Source organism: Ambystoma mexicanum, chromosome 3q, assembly GCF_040938575.1.
Source record: "Ambystoma mexicanum isolate Mex_15411 chromosome 3q, UKY_AmexF1_1, whole genome shotgun sequence".
NCBI lineage: Eukaryota > Metazoa > Chordata > Amphibia > Caudata > Ambystomatidae > Ambystoma > Ambystoma mexicanum.
The window spans coordinates 292,001,108-292,020,782 of record NC_090926.1 but is presented as its reverse complement, the minus strand read 5'-3'; the positions used below and the strand labels follow the sequence as shown (position 1 = coordinate 292,020,782).

General features: G+C 45.3%; 1 protein-coding gene across 2 annotated transcripts in view; it reads left to right on the top strand.

Moving 5' to 3' along the window:
* Nucleotides 1-18,998, top strand: part of SPATS2 (spermatogenesis associated serine rich 2) — a 729,295-nt gene extending 710,297 nt beyond the window's left edge. The window contains exon 12 of one of the 2 annotated variants that reach the window (XM_069653806.1): nt 15,697-18,998. In XM_069653806.1, the coding sequence (XP_069509907.1) occupies nt 15,697-16,038 (342 nt within the window). In that variant the 3' untranslated portion in view covers nt 16,039-18,998. Of the gene's footprint in view, nt 1-15,693 lie in introns of both variants that reach the window. The other variant, XM_069653805.1, reaches the window with a different exon arrangement.
* Nucleotides 18,999-19,675: the final 677 nt, after the last annotated feature.

Sequence of the window (19,675 nt, the reverse complement as noted above, 5' to 3'; positions counted from 1 at the left end):
GTGCAGCCGCTTCATCTTTGGGTTCAGCAGATGGAGCCAGGCTCAAGGCTACAGTGCCTTTGCTTCTCCCTTTACAGGACTGCAGTGCCCATCTCTGCCACCTTCATCCTACACTCTCCGCAACATCTCGTCCTCTGTACAAGGCATGCAGTTCCATGGTGCTTCTGTCCTCTTATCCACTTCCTGTCTTGGTCCTTTGCTCCACAGTGTTTGGCGTTTGCTGCAGTGTGTGTATCCTCCATCTCCCTGCCTGCACTTCTTTGCCTGTTTGTTGGGCTGGTGGCATTTGCCCCGGACCTCGTTCTGGACACTTGTATTAATTATTAGTGGCACTTATTCACACATTCGCTGCGTCCTGGTCAGTGGTTGGCAGTAACGTGCAGATACCTCAGATTGTATTGACTCTTGAAGCACGGGTTTTAGTCATTCCTAATGGGAATGCAGCAGGCAGTCAAATGGCAGCACGCTGAATGATGCACACGGTGCTCAACTGGGGACTTTACACATGTTCTCAACTTTAGGGATTTCTGACATTCCACACACCTAGAATTTTTTTTTTGTGTTAACTGAATTAGCAGTTTTTACAAAAAAGAAGAAAATCCTTTTTTTTTTTCCAAGTTAGATTTCCAGTTGCTTATCAAAGGGCTAAGTCCTTTCCAGGTCTTTCTGATCATTGACAAATAACGTCCAAGTTCAAACTGTGCAAAAAGTTTACCACAGCGATTACTGGTCTTTGACTTAGCCCATTCATCAAGTATGACCACCAGTAGTCCTCATCCAGTCTTGAGAATTTTGAATAGAGGTGACCTAGAATAGAAATTAGCTGATTGTGTAAACCTGCTGCAATGGCGTTCCCATTGTAGCGCATACGCAAGGAGTTTGCCCTATAGTTAAAACAAATGACAGCACGAAATGTGGGCATTCTCAGGCGGGAGAGTTACCTGTGGTGTCCTGGCGGTGGGAAAGCGGTACAAAGCATGTCAAATCCAATTGAGGCCAGTCACCAATCTTCACACTGCAGCAGAGTCCAGCGATCAGGGAGGAAAGCGGAGAAGCGAGGCCCGAGCAAGCAAGTCTCGCGGATCCCCATGGGTAGTGCAGAGGAGTCCATACTTCCCCGTCCCACACAGGTTGCACGCAGGAGGCAGGGCAAAGGTTCCACAACCCCTTCACACGCTCAGTTGTGCACCCTACAAAATGAGTGTGTGAGTGAGTGCCCCTATACAAAAGCTAGCACGACTGGTATAGTTAATGCTTGTTTTCTTTCTGGTTACAGGTAGAGCCACATGTAAGCATGTGTGTTCCTGCCTATCCTGTGCAGTGGGTATTTTCGCACTGTGGCTGCACAGCCTTAGGTTTAGCATTTAAACTTTCTGTTCATAGCCCACGCACATTGAGGCATTGTGCTGCCTCTTGCTCACTTTTAGGGTGACATAAAAACCGCTATTGGCAATGCCAACTGTTATGGCTTTGTATTGGCTTTGTATTGGCATGAGATTGGCATGTTCCAGGCACTGCTACTACCTGTCCATAACATAACAGCTGGCAAATGGAATATTATGGCAGTAAATGGCTAACGCCTCTGAATTGTTTGGCTTTCCCAGTGCTTGTTTTTAAAGGACATTAGTGCAAGGGACAGATGCAAGGACAAACCTGCTGCTTATAAATGAAGTAGCCGAAGAGACACTGTTAATCTTACACCGGGAGCTGGTTCTTAGCTGCAATTAAGCCATTGTCTTTCAGAAGACTACTTAGAAATAGCATTTGCCATCTCCTTAAAAGCACAGAGCTAGCTCACAGATCCAAGAGGAGTGTTTTCTTGGAGGGGTGCGAGGTGCAAGTACGGTTTGGGAATGGCCGTAGGGACTAGCATCGACATGGGTGGTCAGTAAAAAGCCAAGGTTGTCCCTCATTGCATCCCATTTCCTGTCTTCACTTCCCATGCCAATAGCCATGCTTACAGTGCCACCCAGTAGCCCAAATAATAAAGCTGGAGACTGCATTAACGCGATTGCGCTTTTGGACACAGTCCTGTTGGTGGTCCCTTGTGGCTGTTCTTTCGCTGACATCAACCCCTGAAAATGCTAGGAATATTAAAATCGCATTGTTCTTATTTGTGCCAATGCACTGGGTGCTCTTATTTTTGCAAAACAATAGAGGGCGGATAAGGGTATAAAATAGCTTTAAAAGTGTTGTAGGATCACCTTCATGTCAGGACAAATATTTCTAAAAGCCCAACACTGCTACAGGACGCTACAACTCTCCAATTGAAGTGGACGTGGTTTGAAGGGCAGTCTTTCTGATTTTTAGTTTGGGCCATTTGGCAGAGCTAAAGCGCCACCTATAAGCCAAAACTGTTTCATTCGAGTATAGCAAGAGAGAAATGGCATATGAGGAGAGACACGCAAGTTGTTTGGTTACTTACCCACCCATTGACAGCCCATGGCCATGCTAATCCCTTTGGCCATTACCACCCGCTTCCTGCCTCCACACCCTATACCCAATACACATTCACTGGGGATCTCTTTAAAGGAATGGTTTGGTCAGAAAATATTATTGGCCAAAAAGATGGCCAATAATAAAACAAATATCTAAAATATATATTTTTTTTTTAAGTCCCTATAGAAAGTTTCGAGCAAATGAAGCTCAAACTTTAAAATTGGAAGCACTAGGGGGCATCCATTTTGTGATTTCAGGCAGCCTCCTCAGCTCTGCCTTTGCGGCACTAAACAAGCAGCAAAAGCCCCCTACTGGGAGCTTTTGCTTACTGCAGCCTGAGCAGAGCTGAGGAGGCTGCCTTCACTTTAATTTTACGTTTTCTGTGCTCCCCAAGCCCAGGGAAGCACAGAAAACGTAAAATGAAGACAAAAAGCCGAGCGCACCAATTAAAAATATAACGCTGCTGTATTTGTGTTGTGATTGCCGTGGTTGGAAAACCACGGCAATCACAAATACAACAACGTTGTTATTCTGACAACGGCAGCTTTCGTGTGGAGTCTCCTGGGCTCCCCCAACCCTGAGGGAGTCCAGGAGACTCCCAGCGAAAGCTGCCGCATTCAGAATAACAACGTTTTTGGATTTGTAAATACTGCAGCATTTACAAACCCAAAAATGTTGTATTTCTAAACACTGCGGCATGGAAACACAACCCTGTTGTGTTTCTGCCTACAGCAACTTTCACTTTGGGGCTCTCGGGCTCCCCGGGGGGAGCCCGAGAGCCCCAAAGTGAAAGCTGCTGTAAGCAGAAACACAGCGGCATTTCTAAACACCTGTGTTGTGTTTCTGCCTGCAGGGGCTTTCACTTTGGAGTTCTCGGGCTCCCCATGGGGAGCCCGAGAGATCCAAAGTGAAAGCAGCTGCAGGCAGAAACACTGCGGCATGGAAACACAACCGCGTTGTGTTTCTGCCTGCCATGGCTATCACTTTGGGTCTCCGGTGCTACCCCGGGGGAGCACTGGAGACCCAAAGTGATAGCCACGGCAGGCAGAAACACAACGTGGTTGTGTTTCAGAAACGCTGCAGTTTTTCTTTCTAGGTTTCTCAGGCTCGTCCGGCTTGGAGGAGCACGAGAAACTTAGAAAGAAAAACCGCAGCGTTTTTGAAACACAACAACGTTGTATTTATGTTTGCGGTAGCTTCAGCTTGGAGCCCAGAGGACTCCAAGCTGAAGCTAGCGCAAACATAAATACAACGTTTTAAAAGCTGCAGTTTTATTTCTAAGTTTTCCGGGCTCCTCCAGCCCGGAAAACTTAGGAAAAAAAACGCAGCTGGTGCTTATTTAAAAAAAAAAAATAGCACTTACCGAGATGCAGATGCAGCTTTCCTGCCTGTAGTCTCTGGTCCCCGTCGTCTGAGTCCAGCAACAATGAAGCAAAAGCCACCCAGTGGTAGCTTTTGTTTACTACAGCTGGCTGGCTTTTGCTTCATTAGTGCCACAAACGCAAGCACAGACGGCATCCATTTGAGAAAATGGATGCCCCCTAGTGCTTGCAATTTTAAAGTTTGAGCTTCATTTGCTCAAAACTTTCCATAGGGACTTAAAAAAATATATATTTTTATTTGTTTTATTATTGGCTTTCTTTTTGGCCAAGAATATTTTCTGACCGAACCATTCCTTTAAGCTAGTTTTATCAAGCTTTGCATCAAACTTTGTGCTTGAAGTGCCTGCCAGTGTTTTTTCAAAGCCGTCTTCTGAGAGTTAATGACTTAATTGGAGCTGTTAAGCCACCACTGGTGTAATAGAAATGGCTTAACCTGGTCAGCTTCAGCCACTCGAGTTATGAGCAGTATACGTGTCCTTCACTGAAGTCCTGCTAAAAACAAGCATTGGCAAAGCTAACTGTTCCGCCTTGTGTGTAAGTATTAAGCATTTGCCAGGTATTAGCACCGTTCTTCAGTTGCTACCATTGATCACTAGGTAATGCCACTACGGCAGTGCCTGGTGAATGCCTTTCCCATGCCTACACAAAAGCTAAAATTTTTGGCGTTGCCAGTTCTTGTTCTTATTGTGGTGCAGAAATCGATAGAGGATGAGATAGTTAACCATTTCTCCTCTGCAAGGTGCTGTATCGTAGGTTCAGGGCAGAAGAGTTGCTGGCCTTTCTTTAGTCCTGGGACTTTGGCTTTTAACATTCATGTTCCCTGTGTTACCGTTTCATCAATGTAGCTCTCCATTCTTCCTAACTTGTTGGGAAGTCAGCAGCAGACTGAGTCAGAGAGCTGCTCTAAAGATTATGCTCAATGCAACCAAAACATTGAAACCAGTGTACGTGTGCCCTCTGTTAGGCCCTAGTGTGACGACACTCCCCTACATAACCAGCGGCAGTGGCCTAAACTCTATTTGCTGTTTTTCCATCTAGCTGTGCGGTCTGAGAATTGCTTCTCAAGTCCTTTATTAGGGTGCATTATTTTCTAACTTCTTGGTCCCTTTGTGATAATGTTTGTCTTACTAGCATAGGATTATCTTGCTTGCCAGGCATTTTATTTTTGCTAAGGAAAAACTCAGATTTGATTGAGTTGTTATCAAAAACGTCTTGAATTGAATCAGGGGGCTTAAAGCTCAGTCTGTATTTGTCACTTCTAACTATGTTCTTACTGTTCAAAACGTTCTACTTGGTAAAGATTCCAGAATTACATTTTTAGCCAGCACCAAGGTAGATAGGGAGTGGCTTGGACCCTAATAGCAGCCCATAGAAATCAGATGAGAGGATGGCTGCTGTGACACATTGTCGGGGGAGTAGGAGAGTCATAGAGGCTGGTTATGTGCACAGCACAACTGCATTTTTTCATAGAACTCAGCTGCACTCTTTTGGAAGTAGAGATGTGTGTCTGGGTGGGTGAGATCATGCAGTGTTTGTTGCAGATGTGTGGGGCCGGGTGGCCATGCCCCGAGGGATGCAGCTATGATTCCATTGTGATGGAGTGCTAGACGATCCAGTGAGTCAAGGCCAACACCCAGTTGGAACGAGGTCTTGTGAAGCTTAGCGTAAGGCCTGATTGTGATGCTTTCCGTGGTGGGCTAGGTTCCAGCTTGAAAACTCATCGGGTGCCCCCGCATTCCTGTCAGGGGAGGCTCATTGTTCACCCAGCAGTGGATTAATTCTTTCCGGATGCTGAAGGAAAAAGCCAGGTTTTGAAAGCCTTCCTGAAGGCGGGGTGATCCTCTATGCGGTGGATGGTGAATGAGATAGAGTTCCAGATGGTGGGAGCTTGGACTGAGAAAGATGAGCCCCCTTTTCTGGTTGATTTTTCCGCTGGAATGACAAGGAGTGCTGCACCTGATCTGAAGTTTCTTGTGGACCTGTATGTTTATGTAGCTAATATTCCTTTCCTGAGTTGTGGGGAGCTGGGTGGATGATTCACATTGCTTTGAAGGTAGATCGTCGGCCAATTGGCAGCCAGTGAAGGACACAGTAGGCCTGAGTGATGTGTTCTCTAGGGCCTAGGACAAGGAGGAGCCTTGCTGTGTTTTGTACCCGTTGGAGCTTTCTTGGTGTGGTGCGGGGGCCCCCAGGTATAGGGCGTTGGCATAGTCTAAGCGTGAGAGGACACTAGCTACGATTGCAGAGACTCTTTGAGGGAAGGTCGGGAGAGAAAGATGCGGCAGAGTGTTCACAAAGGTCCTAGCCAAAGTGACAGTCACCTCAGACTTGTGGAGATGTATTTGTGCCCATAGCTGAATGATCGGCTGATCCTGCCCTTTCTATGTCGCTTCTTCTGGATAATATTCAGAAGGTTTGCAAATTCAGTCTCAGATATTCAGTAATCCGAAGAAATTCGATCCGTCTCTTGTGCCTAGGATACGTTTCCTTTGGGTGATACTGGACCCTATATTTGTAGATGGCCTTGTGTCCCCATCAAAGATATGATCAATGTTTTCAAGGTAATAAAGCTTGATCCAAGTCATCTGGATTCAAAAGATCCTCGGCCTCATGGCCTTTTGCATTTTTCGAGGCCGACTATGCCAGAGGTTGTTCAGACAATTGGACCAGCAGAGATGTTCACCACAAGCTGCTGGAGTTCCCACCACCCCATATTCTGCAGGTTATTTGGTGTACTCTGGAGGAAAAAAGCGCTCCTGGGTATCCCTTTTCACAACCATCCCTCCCTAGTTTCACGGACAAACGATGCTTCAGAGTACTTTTGGTGATCCAAGTGAGGCTCTGCGCACATGCACAGGCTTTGGTCAACGCAGGAGAGAAAAGCGGACATAAAATGTGTTGGAAGTGAAGGCAGTTCTTTTGCCCATTAGATCCATTCTGTCTGTCTAATAGGGCAAAGTTGGCAGTTGCGCACACAACGCCACCGCACTGTTTTATTTGAGCAAGAAAGAGGGGTTTCTTACTGGGGACTGTTTGCGGTCAGGGTTTAATCCACATGGCGACAGACTGATTGTATCATCTTTGTCATTCACCTCACCCCCCAATTGAATGACAGCTGAATCAGGATGTAATTCAGAAAATATTTCTGCAGTGGGGTGTTCCTCAAATCGGGTTATTTGCTGCAATATGCAGCATGGCGTTTGTTTAGCATCTTGGATGAGGAAAGGGCCAACTTTTATTGTGGGATGGACTTCTACTAGTTTGGTCTGGCAAGTTCTCGGTCTTCCCTCTGATGCCAAGTTCAGGCACAACATGAATCCCTGATTGTGTGCGCTCTGAGCTGCCCCGGCCAGTTTTGGTACTTCGGTTTATTGTTGCTGTTAATATGTCTTCCTGCTTCTTCCGTTGAGGACAGGCCTTTTGTCTAGAGTGAAAGGGGTTGTCTTCCACCCACCTCTATCATTGCTCAGCATAAGATCATGGTGCCAGAGGAGCTAATTTACACTCATGGTGGCATTTCAGCATCGAACATTCAAACTGTGTGTGGCCAGGAAGGCTTCCACCAGGAAACAGTCAAAAGGAAGTGGAAGTGTCTGTCATGGGGCTATGGCTAGAAATGTCAATCCGTGGACCGAGTTCGTAGACAATGTCATATTCTTTGTCACGTTGGGCCAGAATTGATTCTTGTGAACACTGCCTACGTAAGACTGGGTGAGAATGTTTTTTCTTTGGCGATGCAGGGATTAGGCATGTCTTTGACAGTCTGCTTCACCTTTACTTCCTTCAGAAAGTCTCCACTGCTTGGAATTGGTGAAAGGCCTTCGGGACTTTGGCTTCCTGAGAGATTGACTGCTCCTGTAAGACTCCCTTCCTGGTTGTGATGACTTTAGGACAGAGAGAGTTGCAGGTTCTTTCCTGTAACACGCCTTCTACAGTTCTCTGTGCAGATAAGGTGATTCTAAGATTCCTGACCTTAGATGTATTATCCTAGAGTAGTCCAGTCTGCCTCCATCCTTTGCTGTTTTTGACGATGAGCAGTCACTGTGAGGAGCTGCACGACGTGTTCAGTCCTCTTTTTTTTGTTTAAAAACTCATCCAGAGCGCGGAGCGCGGCGCAGAGTCCGGAGCAGAGTCCAGTCTGCCTCCAGTCCGCCTTCATCGCCGAAAACGCGAAGATCAGGAAACGGTATCTGTTGACTACTGGTACTGGTAAGAAAAAGCGCATGGTCACTGATATTCGGCCGCAGACGCGGCAAACAACTTCAAACGCCCGAAACCGTGGTGAGCCTTCCTTTTCAGTTGAAGCTGCGATACCAGTACAGGGCGCCACTACGAACCTCCTCCCCCGTCCCTCTCCACACCCTCCCTGCTCCCTCTGTTCACCCCCCCGCTTCTGCCCCCCTCGTCGCTCACTGTTGCCATATTAAGCTCTTCTTCTCCTCCCTCCCTTCCCCCTTCCCCTTTCCTGGCTCAATCTGCGGCCGCAAGTCCGCCCCGCAGTCCTTCACGATCCCATGCGGCTGACGTCAGCGGCACGGAATTAACAGCTTCTTCCTTCGCTGTGAAGTCAGCAAAGGTGTCGCCGGTCGATGTGCCGGTTGAGGTCCAAATAGAGCAGTCTAAGAATGTGCATCCTCAAATTCCCTCCTTGATTAATGTTGTGACTGCAAAAGCCGGAAGTGCCGCCGTTAACAAAGCGATTTTGCAGACTGAAGGACACACGACATCTGCCGTGACATCTGCTGCTTTAGACAATCAAACTCAGTTGCCGCACCTGGCACACGGAAAAGAAACTGACAAAAGCGAACAAGTCATGATGTCCGACTTCGCGACCCAAGTTCCTCATCCTAATGTCCCTTTTAACGGATGCAGTAAGACCGGCGGAGTTGCGTTTTTACACACAGCCCCATCTGTATTCGATCCAACTATAGTGGCACCCATGGCAAATAGTCTTCAACCACTTGAGTCAACCGTGATGGTTGAAATTGATACTGCTTCCTTTTTATCCCCGTTTGATGTCACGGACACAGAACTCCTGGCGCTAAAACTACCAAATGGGTCAGGAAATCAAACAAACCTTTCCTTTGTCCCGCCCCTGAATGGTGATACATTACACGACCTTTCAGGGTGCAGAATTGAGGATGGGAACACGGTTCCCGAAAGTAAGTCAGACTCACTGCAAAGAGACACTTCACGTTCGTTGGAAACTGCTGCACCCTTGCCCCCTTTGCCATCCCTTTCTACGTCCAATCATAAAAAAAATCTAGGAGCGGACCTAGCAGGGAGCGAAGCGCGGCTGACCGAGAGGCTGACAGCAGATTATCAAGTTGTAAAAAACAAACTCATACATAGTTTTTCTAAGGCTCCTCAAAGTACATCATTTTCAAAAGAAAACCCACTGACAAACAGCGAGAAAGGAATGAAGTGTGTTCAAAAACCAAATGAGTTGCTGAAATCTTGGACAAGTACACCTTATCAAAAAGATGCTCAGAGCACCCAAAATATGGGTATCACCCCAACAAGAAAATCACAATTGATCTCTTCAAAGGAGCCGATCGAAAATCTGCGATTCCATTGCAGCACTAACGCAGCTCATCAAACCTTAAGAAATGAACGGTGCTCTAAAAAACACGATGAACCGTTGAGTCTAGAACCCGAGCCAACTTTCTACAGTAAAGAAAATCTATCAGTCGCAGCTGGAATCCAGATTCATAACAATGTTCTGGCGGCAACATCATTAGCTCTGATCCCCTTCATCAAACTCTTTGAATCATTAAACGAGACTGTTAAGGATCGAAATGCCCTTCTACATAATCTAACAAACAAAGTCTCGTCATTAGAGGAAAACAACACTCATGTAATGTCTAGAGTTGAACGTGAAGCGGAGATCTCATTTCAATGGCAAAACCGTCTTGGAGACCTTGCTTCGAAGGACCACACGGGTAAAAATGACCAAATGGAGGCGATCTTAGAAATAATGAAGTGGTGTCGCCATTCGTCTTCCGGAGTAAGGTAGACCTGGAATATCCACGCAAGGAGAGACTCCCACATCGCCCTAATATGAGGCAGAACGCAAACCAATGTGGTGCAAATAACATTTCTACGCACAATATCGCCATCGTAAAGAACTCTGACACACCGCAACCTGATAAAGCGAACACTGGATCTATTGTGTCTGCCGATCCTCAACTGATCCCTATAGTAAAAGATTAGTCCGATTGTATTTTTCCAACGAACCACAACTGGGATTGGGCGTATCCCCTCAAAATTCCAACTCAGTTGAGGTCACTGTGGTGGAAGCCCAAAATATAAATCATGCTCCTGCACCACCCTCCAAAGGATCAGTTACCTCCTTTGACATTTTTACTGGTGTGGCAAAACTGTTTGTTCCTTCGCTCACATCCAAACCATGTGAAAAATCCACAAAAGCAGCAGTCAAAAAACAAACAGCAAACAAGCGGCACACTAAGACGAGCATCGCTAGAAATAAAACAAAACAGTTTGTGAGGAATCTTTCCACACCTCAAAAGCTAGGCCTTTTCTCACGCACGCAATCCATCAAATGCTGAACAGGAGGAGCTTGAATGTGTACCTCTAAGAAACTTGGTGTCGAAAGAAATTCCAAAAACAAACGCAGTGGACCGGTCCAATCCAACTAAAAGACGAAGAGTTGAATCGGACTCTGGTTCAAAGACACCTGATTTAAGTGTTACCGACTTATGTGACTTGTCCACATACTCAGTTGAATCAGATGAATGGCAGCAGTCTGCACAGGTAGACGAAAGTTCTTGTCCTGCTACAAAAATCTCTCAAGGAACGAGAAAAATTCATCCGGCTCAAAGATCCAAGGATGGTGAAACAAATAAGATTAGTATGAGTGCCAACCAAAAGGACGACAATGTTGCGTCACAACAAAAAAAATTGAATTCCACAAAACTGAATCCTAAGATGACGGTCGCGCAATGGCAAAAGCAACGGAACCTAAAAGAAACTGTGTCTGTGAAACCTGTCAGGGAACAAAAACTCTGGAGAATAAGACTCGAGAATATTTTCTCGGACGCAAACAAAGTCAACTTAAACCGCAGAAATGTGATGTGTTTGTTACACAACTTTCCATCTTTAAGAACGATAATGTCCAATGACATAGCCATTGTAGAATATATCAATGAGGATTCCCTTGACATGGTTTACCTGCACACCACCTCACAGGCAGTGGAAAACACCTTGCTTGCAGCAAAAGATGAGCTGATGTCATATGGTTTCGACCTGACAATAGAAGCAAAATATCAGAGAGAAGGAAATGGAAAAGATGTGCCAGTTGATTGAGAGCAAACCCACGATCAACGGCGCAAAGCCCTAAGGAAACAATTTAACATCAAAGAAAGACCAGTCGGTAACCAAAATATCCCCTCTAAACCTGCCACACAGACTCACTCAAATAGAACCTAGCCATCGCAAAACAAAAAGGACGATGAAAATGGCCTTCTATCATGGAATACTAGAGACTTCCGGCATCTGTTCCAGAACTTCGATATCTCTCTGAAAAAAAACTGTGCAGTATGTCTCCAGGAAACGTGGCTGCGGGAGGTGCCTTGCAGAGAAGGATATTCAATTATGTTAAATCCGGCTGAGAAAAATCAGTTCGGTCGACCATTCTCTGGTCTCCTGACTATGGTAAACAACGCTTCGGGATGGGAGATCATTAAATCGTTTTCTCCCAATCTGTTCGTACAAGGAACAATCCTTCAAAACAGTCGTAGATCCAGTCCAACACTCAAACATCTATTACTCCTTAACACCTATTGGAATACAGCCATGATCTCTTCATCAAATTTCATTCAATCAATAACAAAACTGATTGATGATAACATGGAATTGCTGTCCGACCTACAGGTGATCGTATGTGGGGACTTGAATTTCTTGTGGTTCGATAACGATCTGAAAACGAAAAAATTCAAGAACCTTGCCCACTCTACCTGCCGAGGGTATCAATTTCAGTCAACCATGATCACCAGAAACTGCTATATGCTCAACGGTCAAACAAAAGGAGACCGTCCTCCGAACTTCACATGGCAGCGTGACGGCACTGAAAAAATCATTGACTATTTCTGGGCATCAAACACCCTGTCAAATGAGATCTTACAGTTGAAGGTCCTGAAATCATTAAGCAGCGACCACAATCCGCTCGAATTGACTATAAAGGCATATCCACCCAGACATGTAGAGCTTTTCAACCAGCCAATTGAGGTGAATCAAAGAGGCAATAGACTAAAAATAAACAGCAAGCAACTGCGGTCTCTAAATGAAATGATAACCTCAGAAGAGATGGCTGCAAGTGACAGATTAAACTATACTGCTCTGTTGGCAGTCTACCAAATAAAATTCAAGCATCCAAACAGTTGCTCTTTTCTAAAAAAAATACGAATTTAGTCCATTGGTGTCTCTTAAAAAAAACAACTGCAACGTGATCTGAGAAAATTAAAAAAAAAGAGTCAGATCCAAATAAAATGACGCTAATGAAACAGCTAAAGGCGAAGTATCGAAACTGGCTGAAATGTTTCACAACGATGAGAGACCAAGAACGAGGAGAACGAATCCTGAAGCTTATTATCTGTCATCAGACGAAGGACCTATGGAATATCATAAATAACAAAACAATATTCCAGCAGGCAAAAACTCATCATGGTATCTCTAAGGCCAGTTGGGAACAACATTTTGCCAAAGTCTTTGGAAGCAATGTAAACCGACAAAGACGAAACGTTCGAAACAGGCCAGTTTTGGAACGTAGTCGAATCAAAAGAAGATAATATCAACTGCAATCAGACATCTAAAAATTTCTCGAGCGGCCGGACCTGATGGCCTTTCTAATGTCACACTAAAAGCAAACAACGAACATTGGACAACCTTTATCTTCCATCTATTCCAAGTGATAGCCACCACAAAGATGATCCCTAAATCTTGGAACTCGGCTATCATAGTTCCGATTTTCAAAAAGGGTAGCCGCGACGACCCGGCCAATTATCGACCAATTGCCTTTTTGGACATCTTGGGTAAGATATTTGCGTCCTTTTTACAGCAGAAGCTGTCTAAGTGGGCCACTAGTTCAGGTCGCTTCGATATACGTCAGACAGGCTTTACCAAAGACGTGGGAACACAAGTGAACCTGACGATACTAAACCTGCTGAAACTAAAAGCTTTACAACAAAGCAAAAATCTTTTCATTGCTTTCATTGACATGAAACAAGCGTTCGATTCCTTAGATAGAGTAAAATTGTGGAATAAATTGACGACCTGGTCGTGTCCGTCAGAACTACTGCAGACCATAATGGCTCTCTACAAAGAAACTTCAATCAGAGTGCGAATCAACGAAGCTGGCAAGCTGAGAAAATATACACAAACAAAGGAGTAAAACAGGGTTGCCCCTTGGCTGCTCTGCTATTCAAACTATTTATAGCTGACATATCTGAAGCTTTCTCACAGACACGTTGTTTTACCCCTAAGATCGATAGCAATAGTATTAGTTGGACAATATACGCAGATGACATTGTCCTAATGGATGAAACACCAATTGGCCTTCAGAGACTGTTATTTGCATTGGAAAAGTACTTAAGCGACAATTCTCTGCAAATTAATGTGGAGAAAACAAAGATCATGTCGATCGGTAACACCTCCAAAAGATTAATTAAGAACTTCAGATGGAATCTCGATGCAGTACAGATTCAACATGCACCAACTATTCTTTATTTAGGCATCATATATAACACCTCAATTAGAGAACATGACTGGATTTGTGATCTGAAACAAAGTATACTGACCTTTGCCCTGCAAGGGGCTAAACTTCATGCTGAATATGTAAAATTTACTTTAAAACCTGTACTGACCTTTTACATACAAAAGGTGATCCCTTCAATCACCTTTGGAGCAGAGGCCGGTTGGAACCTGGATTACCATCTGTGGCCAACCCTTGAAGGTATTTTCTGGAGACGTATCCTTAAGCTGCCAAAGGGTGTTCCAATGATTTCCATAAGATACGAACTTGGAATTGAATCAATGCATAATATAGTTATCTGGAAATCGTTGGCCATGTTACGGAAGATGTCATTAAAGGATCAGGCGCCGGCCTATCAAATATTCTCAAACATAGCCCAAAAACAACACTGTAGTATTATGCTAAACTGGTACAGCGGCCTAAAAACGATCCTAGACTCTGCAGACATAAAGTGGGAAAAACTCATAGCAACACCACAAATCGCGAAACAGAAATTAAGAAAGTGGAATTGGATCCAGAATTTAGAACAAAGAAATCTTCTATCTTCGTCGATCGACTTAGGTCCTCTAACAAATTGTCTAGACTGTTTACCTAGATATCTCCAAAAATTTCCTTCAAGAAAACATCGCAACCAATTTATGAGACTGCGCCTGAACGCACACACAACAAAGGAGACGAAGAGTCATCAACATTGAGAACAATTTCTGTAGGTTCTCTGAAAATTCAATTGAATCGATAAAACATCTGATCACTGAGTGCCCTAAAATTACGCAGCAACGAACACGCCATCTGGGTTCTTTTGCTCCAGTTGATGAGGATATGGACAAATGGTGGTATTGGATACTATCTGGAACAAACGTTTCGCTCACATCTGCAGTCTGTGAATTTGTGGAAAGCATTCTGAATGAGGATTACCCTTAATTAATTAGAAAATCTGGACAATACTGTGTGCTTTTTCTGTACGTTTTCTGTGGATGCTTTCCTGTTCATTCCTGTTTATTTATGTATTTCTATGTGAAAGTCGGATTACTTTATTGTAATTGACGTTTATCTATAACTAATTGTTACAATTAAAATAAAAATAAAAAATTTAAAAAAAATTATCCTAGACTCCATAATTCCCCAGCAGGAGAGACAGCGCGATTTGGGTGTGGGCATAACCTTAGTTTTATTTGGACAGCACAAGAACGCTGTGTCACTCATGGTGGCGTTTCACCTGGTCTTACAGGTATTGGGTCTATTGCTTGTCCAAAAACTGCCTGAATGTTGTATTGCTGACGTTTCTTTTCCCTCACATTTTTATACCAAAATGTAGATGGCATGGTGGTGTCGGGCAATATTGGTGGGAGTGGAGGAGGTTGGGAAGAGGGGGCCTGCAGAGGTGGTACAAAAAGCTGTGCAAGAATTTGAGCAGTTGTTTTCGAAGAATAGACATATCCAACTCAAGGCCTCCATGGCCAGATGGATTGTGACGTTCACTTTCCATGTTCATGCTGCTCATGAGAGACTACACGCACATTACATGAGACATAAGTCAACATCAGTAGATTTCCAAAGGCAAATGTCAGTTTATTAAAGATGTCATGAGGACACCTGCTCCCCATGTGAACCTCTGTTCTCTGGATGGGCACTGTAAACCACCAGACATATGTGGATCTGCCTCCCCAGTCAATGTTCTTGTGTAATCAAGTTGGGAAGAAGGGAGACCTGCATGGATGAAAGTAACCGTGAAATGACCTTGCTCAGAATTCAGTTACTCTTGGTCCATAGCTCTGCCTCATTTAGAACCCACACTGTCAGCACATGCCTGCCAGTGCAATTATTAATGTTTGCCATAAAAACTGTGTTGGGAATAGAGGGGAGTGTAGGTCCTCTGGCACTTGAGGGACGGTTTGCATACTGAGGGCCCCAAGTTGTTTTGCTGCATCACTGGAGTGGGTTTCCAGCACGGCCTGCTGCCGTGATAGACTTCCCAATAAGCTGTTAAGGAGGGAGTGGTACTGACTAAATATACCTGATTCACCATGAAAGTCATTCTTAATATGTTAACCATTGTAACATATGAGCTAATTTCTCACTAATTTGTGACTGCTATGTTTCCAGCAGGGTGTCCAGGGCAACCGAAGAGGTGGTCAGGGGTATCGTTATCAAGGACAGCGCCCTAACAGCTCAACTAATCCAGGACGTCCAGAGAATACCAACCGCTACAGAAACAACTCCTGGTACCCATCCACGCCCAGGTACCAGGGTTACCCATCCCGGCCTCCAGTAGCCTCCAGCGACAGGGGGCAAACACAGTCCACAGGAGCCCACACCACCATCACCCCTTCAGATATCAGCCAGCCTGCTTCTTTGTCCTCGGCACCCTCTGGGCTGCCCAGTCCGGATCATAGAGCCCTGCCTCAACGGAAGCCGCGGCCAACCCCGTCTGAAGTGACAAGCTCCTGAAGTGGCTCATCTCTCCGTCCTTCAACATTCGACTCTCAAATTTGACTGTAGGAAATTGATAGCTAGATTTATTATGGAAGACCTGTTTACAGCCCTCTTTGTGTCCACTCCCTTTTCGGTTTGGCTTTCCTTATTTCATTGTGGAGTTGTGCTCTGTGCAGTGCAGCTGTTCTTTCCCACCCGCTTGTTCTCATCCTTACCACAGAGTTGGAATGCTAGACAGCTTCCAGTATTGCTGGTAGCTTGGCATTTCCATCCTTATTTGACCGGTTACCTCTTGCCAGTTCTTTCTGAGGCACTGGCATTAGAGCAAAGTCTTCTTTCTCCCAGGCCTTTCGCCACTGGGATAGCCTAGTCTCTTCCTGTCCCGCCAGTTAGAGAGTGCCACGTACAAAGCCTGTTCAGTGTAGGCCATAGAAAACCAGCCAGAGTTCATCATACTGCTGTGTGTGCTACTAATGCCAGACTTGAACCCTATAGTGAGCATGCCCCAAAGTCTTTCAGAGAATACCAGACTCCATACTGTCGCTTAAGCCTGTTCTTCCCTGGTATGCCAGATAAGGCCAGGCTCTGTTCCGCATGCTGTGCTAGTCTGTTCCAGTGCTTGACAGAATGCCAGGGTTGATGCTGCATGCTTAATCTGGTGTAGCTGATTCCACTTGATATCATGCACTGTGCCCCCCATTCTGAGGTTGTTTCTGTGTTTCCCCGAGAATACTAGCCTTTGTCCTGCTAGCTGGGTATGTGCCTTATGCTGAACCTGCATCAGTGTGTACCAGGGAAAACAGTGCTACATACACCACATTTCAGATTAACAAATAGAAGGCCTTGTACCGGGTGATGAGCCAGTTTTCAAATGTGGCTTAGAATGCCATGTGCTGCGCCACACAAGTATGAGAGATATTGCCAGATTCTGTTGCATATTGCATTGTGTGCAAGAGATGATCATACTGCTGGCTGGTGATCCTGTTCCTGTGTTTCTCACTGTACTGCTTTTTAATCCTTTCCCTGTGTTCTCGCGTACTGGCCTAATCCAATAACTGCCAAGCTTGGTCTCACATGGTTAGCTTGCTTAGTTGATCCACAGAATAGAATACTGTGTTTCACAATTTAAGCCTTTTCCAGTGTGTGCTGCAGAATACCTGGCTATGCACCACAATATGAGCCCTTTAGCAGAAATACCAGGTTGCCACATGCCAAGCATGTGCTGTGCCAAAGAATACCAGCGCATTTGGCACATGCTGTACTTACTACTACGAGTGTGCAGTGCGGAGAGACTTGGTCCTGTTTTGCTACAGTCTGCTCATTCCATTTCAAACCCATCTTCCTCTTCTAAGCCCCATCTCCTGCAGTCCAGTTAATGTACTCTGACTGTGACTCACGCAATAAGTTGCACTTTCCATATTGCCAGCATCCCCAATTTCAGACCGTCAATGAAGTTGCCCTTGTTCTGGTCTGTACTTAGTTGCCAATTTCCAATCTTTCAGAGATGATTGGTGGCACAGGGGTATACGTTTATAGAGGTTGAGCTGAGGTTACAGATATTGATGTATAGGTCCTTGATTTGGGACCTGACAAACCTCTGCCTTGGGTGCACATCCTCTGCTTCGTGGCACCTCGAAGGCTAGGTGGGCATTATGAAGATTCTTTTTGGATGCGTCTTTTGCACCTGTGTTTTTCACGCTGGACCCTGCCCCATCACAGAGCTATCAATCCTCCCCTTCTTCCCACACCTGCTCCTTCCTGGGCATAGGTTGCCCCTGATTCTCTAGGTGGGTGCCTTGTCATGTTTGTCTACTGGGCACCCCCTTTCCTGCCTTGTATTAGGTTACCCTCACATGGGTTTGATTCTCTATGCAGCTGTAGTCACGGTCCTAGAAGTGCCTTTTTATACTGCTCTAGCTCATGCTTTTCTTGCTCTCTCTGGATGGGTCTGCATAATGGGCCGGCTCCAAGGCAGGAACCCTATCCCTGGCTAATTCTTAAGCTTCTGCATGTCCCTCTGTGTTCTACAGTATCTCCCACGTGTGCCAATTTGGACATTGCAAGATAGCACTCGCCCATTGCTATGCATTGAATTGTGGAGCACGCCCCTCTCCCCCAAATGTCCAGTTGCGCATTGTACAGAGCACCTCCTTATAATGCCGCTGTACGGAGAGCCCTGCCTAGTGTCAAGCCTCTACCTTATGACCCAACCCATTGCCCAGCTTGTATTGTTTGGTTCACACAGCCGGTGGCAAGGAACTTACATATGCACTCGTTGGGCTGTCCTTGCAAGTGGGGAGGCAGTGCAAAAGATCCAGATGACTTCTGGACAAGCTCTTGTGGTTACAAGTGCCCCACCTTGGGGCTGGGTATTTCTCTTCTTTACCTCTTCTTGGTCTCTGTTCTTCATTGTCCCTGTGTTGAAGGCGCCCTTTGAGCCCCCTCCACTCTCCCCCCGACCCCCACCCCACCACCTGCAGTTTAGTGTACAGGAGCCCTGGCTCGCTCGGTTCTTGATACTGCCTATCTTGTTAGGTACACTTTTCCTATGGTCTTGTTTTGCTGGACTCGATCATCCCCTTCCATTTTAGGTATTTCTTCAGAGCCCCTAGTAGTCAGTGGCTGCCAAGTCTGTCCAATGTAGTCTTCTAGTGATGTTGTTCCACAGTGCGGCTGGGTCACAGGGATTTTTGTAAAACCAAAAGGTAAACAAAGGCGCATCACTCACCAAGCCTCGCTCAGGACCGACCTCACAAAAGCTGAATTTTTATGGACCAAAGGCCTTGACTGTGAACCCAGCCAATGAAATGTGCGTGCTGCATCGGCCCGGGGTCATATGAGCTTCTATGAACCTTCAACCTGCGCTACTAGCTGGGCATGTTTGTGAAGTTTGTACCTAGATGTTGACAAGTGCAGATTACTTTTTACTGCTGTTTCTGTCCTTTTTACCATCAGTAAACGACATGAAAAATGTTCTTTTCATCAGGTTGTGCCTTGTATGGAGGATGCATTATCCACTGGAGGGGTGTTTGCTTTGTCCGGAACCTCTACAAGTGAAATTCTGCATTGTACCCCATAAGTGCGCATTGAGGGGTTTGGGCATGAGCATTCTTCACTTAAGGGATTGGTGGGCGAGAACGAGCACCGAGTAAATTCCATAAACTTAGGTGCCAGCCCCTTCAGTCCTACATATGGACGCCCTTCCATTGGGTGTTAAGTGAAGGGATGTGCTTGCAGCTTAGGGGAGCTTAGAACTTTCAGGTTCCATCCCTTTCTCTCTGATCGGCCATTATTAATCCACAATGCCGAGTGGATGGTAAAAGATCGTTGCGATTAGTTTACTACTCCTTTATGTATTTTAATTCACATTTACATATCATCTGTTTGCTTCCCCCTATGTGTTCATTGTAGCTGTACCCCCTATCCTTGTTAAAACAAGTGTAACAAAAGCTGCACCCCAGCAGTTCATTCCAGCCACTTGCCTGCACTTTCCCCACTCTTTTGTATTTGTTTTATTGAGCTTGAAAAGTTATGTGAAATCTTGGTCAAATTGTGAGCATGTGCAAGTGAATAATGATGGAGAGGAATGCCGTGAATTGGATCAGCAGCAGAAGCCAAGTTTATGTACGTGACCAGTGAATACATATTTGGA